The sequence below is a fragment of the Beta vulgaris genome, chromosome 3, assembly GCF_026745355.1.
Source record: "Beta vulgaris subsp. vulgaris cultivar EL10 chromosome 3, EL10.2, whole genome shotgun sequence".
Classification (NCBI taxonomy): domain Eukaryota; kingdom Viridiplantae; phylum Streptophyta; class Magnoliopsida; order Caryophyllales; family Amaranthaceae; genus Beta; species Beta vulgaris.
The window spans coordinates 16,966,446-16,978,162 of record NC_079204.1 but is presented as its reverse complement, the minus strand read 5'-3'; the positions used below and the strand labels follow the sequence as shown (position 1 = coordinate 16,978,162).

At 34.4% G+C, this 11,717-nt stretch overlaps 1 protein-coding gene across 1 annotated transcript; it reads right to left on the bottom strand.

The window, feature by feature from the left end:
• Positions 1-1,311: 1,311 nt before the first annotated feature.
• LOC104889019 (T-complex protein 1 subunit beta) lies at positions 1,312-9,725 on the bottom strand. Its single transcript, XM_010674149.4, has 12 exons — positions 9,543-9,725; positions 9,311-9,353; positions 9,142-9,198; positions 7,984-8,049; positions 7,757-7,868; positions 7,213-7,341; positions 4,902-4,973; positions 4,697-4,812; positions 4,451-4,527; positions 3,877-4,362; positions 2,398-2,713; positions 1,312-1,695 (listed from the first exon to the last, which is right to left on the bottom strand). Exons 2-12 carry the CDS (start codon positions 9,314-9,316, stop codon positions 1,549-1,551), a joined length of 1,584 nt encoding a protein of 527 aa, XP_010672451.1. The 5' UTR covers positions 9,317-9,353; positions 9,543-9,725; the 3' UTR covers positions 1,312-1,548.
• Positions 9,726-11,717: the final 1,992 nt, after the last annotated feature.

Sequence of the window (11,717 nt, the reverse complement as noted above, 5' to 3'; positions counted from 1 at the left end):
GTCTCGAAAATCTGAAACTTTTTTGCATCTAGTAGCTAAATTAACGTATAAACTACGCAAATGTAACCACAAATTGTCGCATAAAAGTGTGAATTGTATTGATTTGGAGCAATTTAATCACCAACACCTTTATTTTATTTTTCCTAAAACCTTAGGTTTGTTTGGGAACATTTTCATAAAGTGTAAGCTTAATCTTACTCAAACGTACAAATAAAGATAGAAAATCATTAATTTGTTACTATATGCGAAATATTCAAGTAAAAATACATCCATTTCATCTACGAGTGAAGAGTTTAGGTTGATTTACATGGATTTTAAGTTGAACAACGGAGGTGTGAAAATTGAGGCAAAAGGGAGAAAGAACATGGAAGATGGGGTCGAAATTGAAAGAGAAAGTGGAAGAATGGGTTGAATTTGGGAGAAATTCAATTGAGAATGGTGGAAGAGGAAGTGTTTATGAGTTTTTGGTAAAAAACACCAATAGATGTTGGTGGTTTGTCTTGGTTTTTTTTTTTTTTGTTTTCAATAATAACTTTGAATTGCAAAAAAAAAAAAAACCAATAACATGAAGAAAAAATAGAGAGAAAACGGGTAAAAAAAGAATTAGCTCCAAAAGCTTTTTCCCAGCATAATTCACTGTTTGGCTAGTGAAAAAAATATTTAATTATTTCTTCTATTTTCAGAAATTATTTACATAAATTTTTGGTAAATGAACAAAATAAAAAATTAATTAATTTTTACAATTAAAAGAAAGGGTAAAAGAAAAGAAATAAAAAACCCACAAGCAAGAATATATAGCTCACGTTCATTCGGTTCAAAAAGACCATTTTAAAATCATCCTAATAATTGCTAATGTGATGCATAAGCCGCTTATGCATCACAATGAAATTTCACGAAGTACTTGCTTACTTGGCTATTTAATAGTGCAGTGGGCTAGCGTTGGGAATGGAACTACCAACAAGAGGACAAGAGGTTGTTGAGATGGAAATCGGTTTATCATATGCAGTTGCAAACGAAGGGTTAGAAGCAAAGATGTCTTGGACAATTCAAGAATTCAATTACAATGCACAAAGAACCACCAATGGGCTTGCATCTGACAAAATGAATCAAGGATCAGAACTCCAGAAGTGTCAGGCAACCATTCTGTACTCTTCAGCATGGCAAGCAGCAACTATCCACGAGGTACAGGTTAAAGATAAGTGTATGCCATCAATAAATTCAGAAATCGATTTGATTTAAAATGTGGTAACTTACCAAGTTCAGGAATTCCAGCATCATCCTACTATCATACCAATTCACAATTTGCCACTCTTCCACCAAAACTTACGGTTGCAATGTTACATATATCGGCTCCATAAGCGGAACTCAGCGACAAGCAAGTATGCAACATCCAAGACCATTACAGTAACAAATTCATATGCTGCTACAAAACAACAGCATATGCACAGGGAAATAAAACCAAAATCCCATACTGCCTTCTAAATCAGAAACAAAAGAAAAACACTAGTACAAAACCTAAGGTTCAATAATACAAAGCAAATTTCAGCTCTACATTCTATCTTCTCTCCTCCTTGGTGCACATCTTATGATCTGATCAACCCTAAGGAGCCCTTCAGCTGCCTCTGTAGCAGATAATAAAATAGCCTGCTTTACTTTAAATGACTCTGATATACCCAGGGCAGCCATATCTCCAACCTGCAGAATCCAATTCCTTACACATCAATAACATGATCATGAGAAGCAACTTTAATAGCACAAGGCTCAAACCCCAACACCACCACCACCACCACCACCACCACCACCACCCCCCCCCCCCCCAAAACAAAAAAAAATTCCAAAACATAGGCAAAGTTCCTGACACAGGTCGTCAAGACTTCATGAGCACATAGGGAAGAGGCTCAGCATAGTTCAAAAGTCAACCACGTAGAACAGTTACCCGTGTGACCAATGACCCAACATATAACTATTAATACTCGTGAAACTAATAGAAAATTGGGTCTTATACCAAAACTTTATGGAAATCTTCACTAGAAGCTCTCACATTAGCTATGTTGCACTCAGGGACAAGGATTGCATAATGCACATTGATGCAGGAAAGATCTGAGTTCCAGTATCAAAATGCTAGTCTGCATACTACCATGCCAAAGATTAGATTACTTAGATATCTATTTCAAATCCTAAATTCTGTTGCGGATGTTGAATCCATGGAATGAAAAATTGCACTCTGTCGGAACTGTCTATCCTAAATTAGATAGGTAGAAGACACAGCTATTTCATTAGGAGGAGACCAAGAACCTGGCTATTTGAGCAGCAGTACATCAATGCATTAACTTATACCAGCCAACGATTATAGCCTACTTTATTATGATTTACGATAACTATAAAAAAGCCACTTACAGCTCCAGTGATCACGTCTATTCCTGCAGTACTATCTTCCTTGTGGTGCTCAGCACGAAGCTTTGAAATCAACTCAGCACTGTCTAATCCAGCATTGTCAGCAATGATTGTAGGTATGGCCTGGAGTGCCCGTGAGAAAGCTTCAATGGCGTGGGACTTCTTTCCAGGAGTTCTTCTAGCCAGTTCATCTATCTCTTTAGCCATCACCATCTCAGGCCAACCACCCCCAAGCAAAACCCTGCTATCATTCACTGTCTGAGACAGCACGCACAGGGCATCATGTAAAGATCGCTCAGCCTCATCAAGCACATGCTCACTGCAAAAAGATGACAAGATACGTTCAAAAGGCAAACACACTAGTTATAGAAGAAGAATTGTCTGTTAATCTTTCAAACAAATCTACCAAAAGAAGACTTTTAAGTGCGCCAGTAGGCTCCAGGAATTATTAGCAAATCATCAGCAGAATAAGCAAAAGGTAAATCTTTGCTGCTGGAACAACCAACATCAAGGCTCTTTTTTGTTGGACAATAATTCACAGAAGCACAATTGTAGATATGTTTTTCTTTGTTCAGAACATCGCAAAATAGTTAAAGGGAAAAATGGAAACGAAGAGAAGATTACAAATTATAGAAAGACAAAAGTAAAGAATAGTAAAAATATTAGTTATTCCTTCCCATAAAAAGGAAGACATTTTCCATCCTTCCAAGAACTATTAGTATTCTTGAAAAATAAAAAATGTTGACCTTTACAAACCAAACAAAGGAAAATAGGAAAAGTGCTCCTGCTGGAAAATGTTCTCCTAACCAACCACTCTCCAAGAAAAAAAAATTACATACAAAGGGAAAAAATGCTAAACATTGTTGTTTCTGACGTCAATACTACAATGCTAATGTCTTCATGAGGCTCATAACATGGACAGGTATGTAACTCAGAACTATGGAATTGCAACCAATGAACCTAAGAGTCAGATGATAACAATTATCAGTTTCTAGTCAAAGTGAAAGAGAGCTTAAAAGATCCATTCAATTACCTAAACTACATTAGGGAAGTTCAAAACAGAAAAAGCTGTCAGAAGAGATTGATTAACAACTTTATGCATAAGCTTTCCACTGGCAAACATCAAAAAGGAACACTTTCATCACAACTACCAGTAATGAATAGACACCTACTAAAGATATCATCTCAAAACTTTAAGTAGTTCTCTATCACTTCCTTTAGTTGCAACTCATCAGCTAATTACTAAAATGTAATCTTTTCTTCACTAAAGTATTAGGAACTTAAACTTCACACAACTTATACTCTATTCCCGTGGTAAGCCCAGGATCAAAACTTATTCTTGTTGGAAGAGCCAAAAAGAAGTTATCCTCAAGTGAAATTATTAGAAAGCAAAATTATGGGTTCACTATAAATAATTGTAACGTCAATAGATGGAGGAAGTAGGGCAAGTAAGAAGAAACAAAATGGGTAATATGTAATTACCTTGCTCCTCTCAATACTATTGTGCATGCCTGTCCCATCTCAACACCAGAAAAATGGATTAACTTGTCTTCTCCAATCATAATCTCCTCAATCAGCTTACAATGTCCAAGTTTTACTGATTCAGGATTATCAAATGTTGATGCAATCTCACCACCAGTCACCAAAGCAAGGCGTTCAATACCATCAAAATCAGCATGCTCAATAGCAAGGATTCCAGCATCAGCAAATAGTTCTTCTGGAAAATTGTAGATTAACTGCCGGTTCACAAAACAATTAATTCCATGAGATATAATCTTCTTCACTTTCTCCCTCATCTTGTCCTTTTCTGCTCCCTCAATCTCTGCAACCTTAGCCATTGAATCAACACGTACACGTGCCCCATAGATCTTAACTTTATCTGTGTCCATCGCTGTGTTTGCCACCAAGATATTTGCATTTTCTATACGCTTTGGCTGGCCAACTCCAATCTTCTTGTCCAAAATAAATCTAGAGTAGTCAACATGAAAGCACGAATGTCATGGAAATAAAAGGCCAATAATAATGTATAAGCAACACTTTCCGAAAATAGACGTACCCTTCATCTAGAAATGAATCTATCAAGGAACCTCCGGGTTTCTTGATCATCTGAATGGACTCCAGGTTTGTGCTGCCCTGCAAAACTCAAAGACCATCTCATAAACAACAGGAGCTAGAAAGATTATTATAATGCCATCATAACCTAGTAAATATTGTACACCCACGGAGAGGGCAAATGAGTAAAACACAAGCATCATAAAAATTGATCTGTACTTTAAAACATAGGAGGCTTTGGGTAAATCACCTTCAGTCTCATTACAGCATCTACTGCCATATTGGCAAAGTGTTCCTTGTCCTGGGATAATATCTTTGAACTCAGAGTAGTCCTTGCAATGTTCATCAAGTCTGCCCTGAATTTATCTGTAACGTACAGGTTGTCATAATCAAAGAATAATTATGAAAGACAATCACTAAATGCATGTTAAAAGTGGATGACTAATAGCCAGTACCTGCATCCTGTTTATTATCAAAAACCTTTTTCAACAATACACTATGAGCATATTCAGCGGCCATCCTGTAACCTGAATGATTAGATATCATAAACACAGTCGTTAGAACAGCATAATACGCCACACTTTAACCTCAACCACAAGATATCAGAGGCTCAGACAATCAATGACACTAAACTTCTGCTAGAAATAGCATGAAACCAACTAAAAACGTTAAAGCACAACAAACATGAGAGAATAGGTTGAGTGATTTGCAAAGCATATTACAGACACTTGCTAGACCATAGTGAGTGAATGATGATCTGATCAGTATAAGTATAATGAACAGCTTGCTTGACTTCATTAAAAGAACAACACCTATGGGTGAGTTCTGGCACAAGAAATTTCATTAAGACAGAAGAAAATTCTGGAAGGAAAAATATTCCCGGTAAGAAAAATTTTATAAGAGACCAAAAAGAAGTTAAGAAATGACCTTAGATCTTCACTTGTGATCCAAACCTAAAAGGACTAGCTAAAAGACTCATCAGGAAGCTATGACAAAAAGATGTTCAATAACCAACCAAAAAAGAGACAGAATCATGGGACGTCAAATATTAATCTCAAAACATCCAAAACGATCACCAGCAAGAACAACATAGAGTTTGCGGCGGGACTAGCACTTGCAGAACTCTTCACATCTTCGCGCCTCCCGATCAATGCTCCCATGTCCACCTTAAAGATATCCCCTTCCGTACAGATCATAAATGAAGGTGAATGTTCTATACTACATATAAGTAAGTCCCATTCACCTTACTTCCTCAATTCACTACTTCTAAGCCAAATTCAGGGTTTCATTCTTGAATATTAAAGATTGAAAGTAAGCCGCTATGATTCAACCAGATGTCATATGTCCATCTTTTAATCTGCTATACAAAATAATACTGCCCTCTATTCTTTAATAATTTTCACACTATCCTTATTGTGAATACCCAAAATAAACTTACCGTTTTCCTATTAATCTCTCTACCTCCTTTCTCTTAAACACTATTTACCCAATTTTTCTTACTTTTCTCTCTCTCGCAGTTAACTATACTTCTTAATCTCTGTGTCAATCCAAGAGGCAAATATAACTACGAAAAAGGAGGAAGGGGAGGGGGGTTAAGCAAATTGAGAGTGTGAGACATGATCTCAGAAAAAGTTCCCATGCTTCCTCAAAGAACAAGTTTCCCCATTTCTACAGTTTGCTTTCTATGCATCCATGGTAGATTGGTAGTAGTAAAGGAATTTTCAGCTTAACCAAATTATAGGAACTGTTGCAAGAAACATAACCACTATGCATGGGCTCCACCAAGATTAGCTCCCTCTTTACTTCACCCAGATAAAGACAGTAGGATACCATGCTTCCATTAACAAATGCAGATCCAATAATGTCCAGAAGTCAAATTTTATGGGAGGGACAAGTGAAGAGACACATTATCTCACAAAAAAAATCACAATAAGAATATATATATTAAGCTTGTTTAGTAGGCCTGACTGTCTAGAAAGAGAACAAAACAAAAATGCCATATACTCTCGAGTCATGAATGTCATACTGAATTTTCTTAATCAAATCCTGAGAACTAGAAAAATAGAAGTTACATACACATAAAATGTTGCCAGGTTAATTGGCAATAGATTTGGTAATTTATCATGCTAAACCAAGCAGTCACTCAAATATCAAGTTAAAATTCTAATGATGTTGTGTCTAGATGATGGTTCAGAACCAGCTGGCCACAGATTACCAATAATGTCAAGTCGCCCGTGAAAGAGAATCGCAATTAGCAAATCCATCAAATGGAAAATGAAAACACTGATAAAGATGCCTCAACTTTCCACCCATGAGCACCAATACACATTACATTAATGGTGAGTCATTCACTCTGAACATTATCATAGCTTTTCTGTGGCTATACGTTAGCAGGTGTGCAGTATAACCACATATCCTCTTAATATCATGACTAGAAATGTTTGTGCATCCTTTACACAACATTCGTCCAAGTAAGCTTGAGGTTACCTTCATGATAGGATTCCTACATGCTTCTATCCCTACATCTAGGCTATTACATACATAGCTCTCATGAACACAGGTTTAAGTCAATCTCATTCTGGGAAAACAACGCAATTAACAAAAAGAATCTAGCATAAGATCGTAGAATATAAAGTCAGACCAATATGTAGTGGCATACTCTAGAGTAATATAAATGTAAAGCTACAAAAATTAAGAAGCAGGATTAACATTTGAACTTGCACATACATGAACAAACATTAAAAAGATAGCTGTTTTTTCATTAACCTGATATGATGGTCATGGGATGAATTTTCATTGCAACCAGCTTTTCAGCCTCTCTTAATAGCTCTCCAGCTAGAACAACAACTGACGTTGTCCCATCACCAACTTCATCATCTTGTGTCTTTGAAATATCTGATTTCATTAAGGGACAACTAGCATCAATAAAGTACAATCTTCACAGTATGTTTATAAACCAACAAAATAATTTGATATTACCTCTGTTCCTATTTAATCTACAAGCTTTCCTTTTTAGTCCATTTTTTTTATAATCTCCACACTTTTTCTATCTTCGGTAACATGTCTCATCTACTTTGTCCTCTTTTCCGACCCATATGGTCCACTTTTTGATTAATACCCCCCTTTAATATTCTCTATCCACCTATTTAGTTTCTCTCTCAACCTTTTCGGTTTCTCTTTCTCACTTTTGAACTTCCTACTTGGTTTTCCCCCAAAGTGAATTGAGTAAATTAAAAGAGAACAGAGGGAGAACATCCCAATGAATAAAAGCTATGTCTAAACAATATAACAAACAACATTTCAACAATACCAATAAGAACTTTGGCAGCAGGATTATCGATATGAAGGGACTTCATGATGGTTGCCCCATCATTTGTCACTGTAACATTATGACCCCGTCCAGTTGACTGCAAAATCTTGTCCTGCAAAAAACAAGTAGAAAAAGCAAAACAAACCAATGTCGGAGCAGAACTTCGAACATGAAAGAGATCAAGGATGCTCGAAATACGGAAGTTGTATTCTAAATGAGAAAAATACCATTCCCTTTGGTCCCAAAGTTGTTTTGATTAAGTCTACTATTGCAAGCGCACCGATAAAAGTTGCCTGATAGAAAACATAAAATGCATCACCAAACAATAAATATCAAAGCAAGCAATAAACCAACCATATACTCCAAACTGCCAAATCTCAAACTGTCGAACATTCAAGATCTATTTTGATATTTCCGTTTTAGAACTTAACTAGGTTGATTTGCAATAGTTAAAGTCACTCCCTCTCAGCACCTGTATACTTTCCCTTTTCTTCAGCATTAGCATGATCTATTAGCCTTCCCAATCAAGGCTAAAACATTAAACTTTTTCATCTTCTGAACATACTTCCTCTCCCTCTCACTCTCTGTTATTGAACCAGATTATAATACTAGATGTAATGTTAACTGCATATATCTATTGGTAACCAACATACAAGGCTAGTTAGCTTATTGGCCGAGACAAGCGTACGATTCATGGGCTTCAAAACCAATGTTTATTGCCGCTTGGCATTTTGGCTACCAGAATGTGTCAACATGAGACACAGGCATAGACCAATCCCCAAAATGACCATGAAGAGGATGAAAGGATGTGAAGAAAAACTTACAAGAGTGTGATCTACTATTCTACTTGCATGAATCAAATCTACTAATCAGAAAACAATTGACGGAACCTCTCTCTCTCTCTCTTTGTAATTTCAGCAATTTAGATTGAAAGGACCAAAGACATGTTCAGAGTGATTCTTATAAGTTCAGATCTGAATAACAGCAAATTTTCATGATCGCTTCCAATATGTCCAAGTCTCAAATTTTAAGCCACAGTGCGTCATACATTTCGATTCCTTCCCCTACCGAATAACCATCCCAAGTCTAGGTAGCATAATTTAAAAGTTAAAACCTAGGATAAATTCAAAAATCCATCCAAGATTATGACCCTCCAACACAGATAATTACATAAAAATGCAAGCTCACCTCCGTTAGAAATGAACTACAGACAGCCAACAAGAAAGTAACACATTTAAATAGCAGGAAACCATTCATAAGTTACTCCATAAATCGATAATCAGCAAAAAAAAAATATGAAAAAAAACCCGATTTTCATGCACAATACAGAATCCACTTAACAAAAAATTCTCAATCTAGTGAGCAAAGGAAGAAAAAAAACTCACCATTCTGGCACGCTCTCCCTTCTCTTCAGAAGCTTCATCTTTCAGAATTCTATCAACCTATTAAAAAAACCTCAAATCAAACACAAACGAACCTAAACCTAAACCTAAAAGTAGCAACAAATAACACACAGTAGCAACATTTCAGCAAAGTGAAGAACACCAAACATACCGCCATTGAAGTTTAAATACAAGACCTCAAACGAAATAATCACCTACAAAGAAAACCCATAAAAATGCATCAAATCAAACGTTTCTAAGAAAAATTCAAATTTAATTCAAAAAATAAACAGAAAAACAGACAACGTGAGATATAAATCGACACCAAAAAAAATGTAGCCAAGTATGACATTAAAGCTAGATCGCAGGAGAAGAAGAGAGAGAGAGAAAGAGAAATCGCGCACCAGGAGAGAGAAAGAGGGACGGCGGAGGAGAGAGAGTGGAAGTTGGAAGTGAGAGAAAAGGGTGTTTTTCTCTGTTTCGAGTGAAATGAAGGAGGGTTTTGCAGTTTTGCTGCTTCAAAGATTGAGAGGTTGATTTTGTGTGTTAGGGTCTAGTTTTGTTATAGTGAACTTCAGGTAGGTGGGTCGTCAGATTACGATGTGTATGATTTTTGATGAAATGAACGACTAGGTTTGAGTTTGGTACAGGTTAATAGGTAGAGCACTAGAGCCTAGAGGTGGTACTGGTAGTATCAAGTATGTGATGTTTTTGAGTGCAAATCGGTGAAAGTTTGAAAATGTTTTAGGGCAGTGCTCGAGCAAAGTCCCGATGGTTCTTATACTTCACTACTCCAGTGGCAGCAAAATGCCAAAATCACAAAGTTTAGATCCAAATCACAAAGTTTAGGCTATATTCAGTTCACTTTATTTCTGTTTATTTCAGATCTAATCAGATCAGAAAAAATAAGTTCAGATCATATCATATTAGAAAAAATCAGTAAAACTAATATGAACCCGGTGCACATTAATTAGTGTGCACCCGATCCATATCAAGTGAGTTTATGATAGTGTATATTGATATGATATAGTGTATGTTAAAATGATATAGTGTATGTTAAAATGATATAGTGTATATTAAAATGATATAGTGTATGTTACAGTGATATAGTGTATGTTAAAGTGATATAGTGTATGTTATAATGATATAGTGTATGTTAAAATGATATAGTGTATGTTAAAGTGATATAGTGTGTGTTAAAATAATATAGTGTATGTTACAATGATATAGTGTATGTTAAAGTGATATAGTGTATGCTAAAGTGATATAATGTATGTTAAAGTGATTTAGTGTGTGTTAAAATGATATAGTGTATGTAACAGTGATATAGTGTATGTTAAAGTGATATAGTGTATGTTATAATGATATAGTGTATGTTAAAGTGATATAGTGTATGTTAAAGTGATATAGTGTATGTTAGTACTGTTTAACGGGTCACGTGCCTGGGCCTGGTCCACACTATTTTTAGTGTGAACCAGGCCCACGCAAGTCGGATTGTCAAATCCGATCATGCTTATATTTAAAACTCATTATTACTATTAATAGTATTATTTACTAGTACATTTGTTCAAAAAGATCATTATTGTTGATGTTGTTGTACTTATTAATTATTAATATTGATAATTATTATTAATCTCGTTATTATCATTATAAATATCATTGTTATCATTATTTTAAGTTATTTGTTGTTATTAAATAATAGAAAACTGAAAGCCACGTGTTAAGAACATAAAATTGGCGTAAAAATAAGATATATATATATATATAATATGATAGCTCAAATTCATGACAACGAAATTACTAAGTTCGGATTACATTTCAAAATAAGCTAAGTGCGAGATACAAATTATAAATTAGATCTAGTATACCTCTTCCTACTGAATCCCAAATCTCACTAACTATTTGAAGTTGCACGCTATCCTTTTCTTTCTTGCGCAAGTCATAGTTGTTTGTATATCTTATTTTATTTTATATAGAAAAAAAAGAGTTGAGTATGTCGACTTCTCAAGTGTAAAACATTTTTTTAAGAAAAAGTGTGAAACATTTTATAAGTGCTCTTATAAATTAATGACTTGGGTTATATAATTATTTTTAGTAATATTATTATTATGATTATAATTATTGTTGTTGTTATATATAATGATAATAATAATATTATTATTATTATTATTAATAAAAGTTGTGTAAAAGTTGTTATAGAAATAAAATGATAATAATAGTAATACTATAAATATTTTTTAAAGGGAAAGTGTGAAACATTTTATAAGTGCTCCTATAAATTAATGACTTAGGTTATATAATTATTTTTAGTAAAAATTATTATTATTATGATTATAATTATTGTTGTTATTATAATAATGATAATAATAATTATTATTATTATTGATAAAAGTTGTGTAAAAGTTGTTATAGAAATAAAATGATAATAATAGTAATATTATAAATAAGATCTTATAATGTAATGTATAATAATGAATTACAAAGTAATAATATAATAGTAATAATATATTTTATAAAAGATAAGATATTGTAAATCAGATCAGAAAAAATAAGTTCAGATCAGATAGTTTCAGATCAAA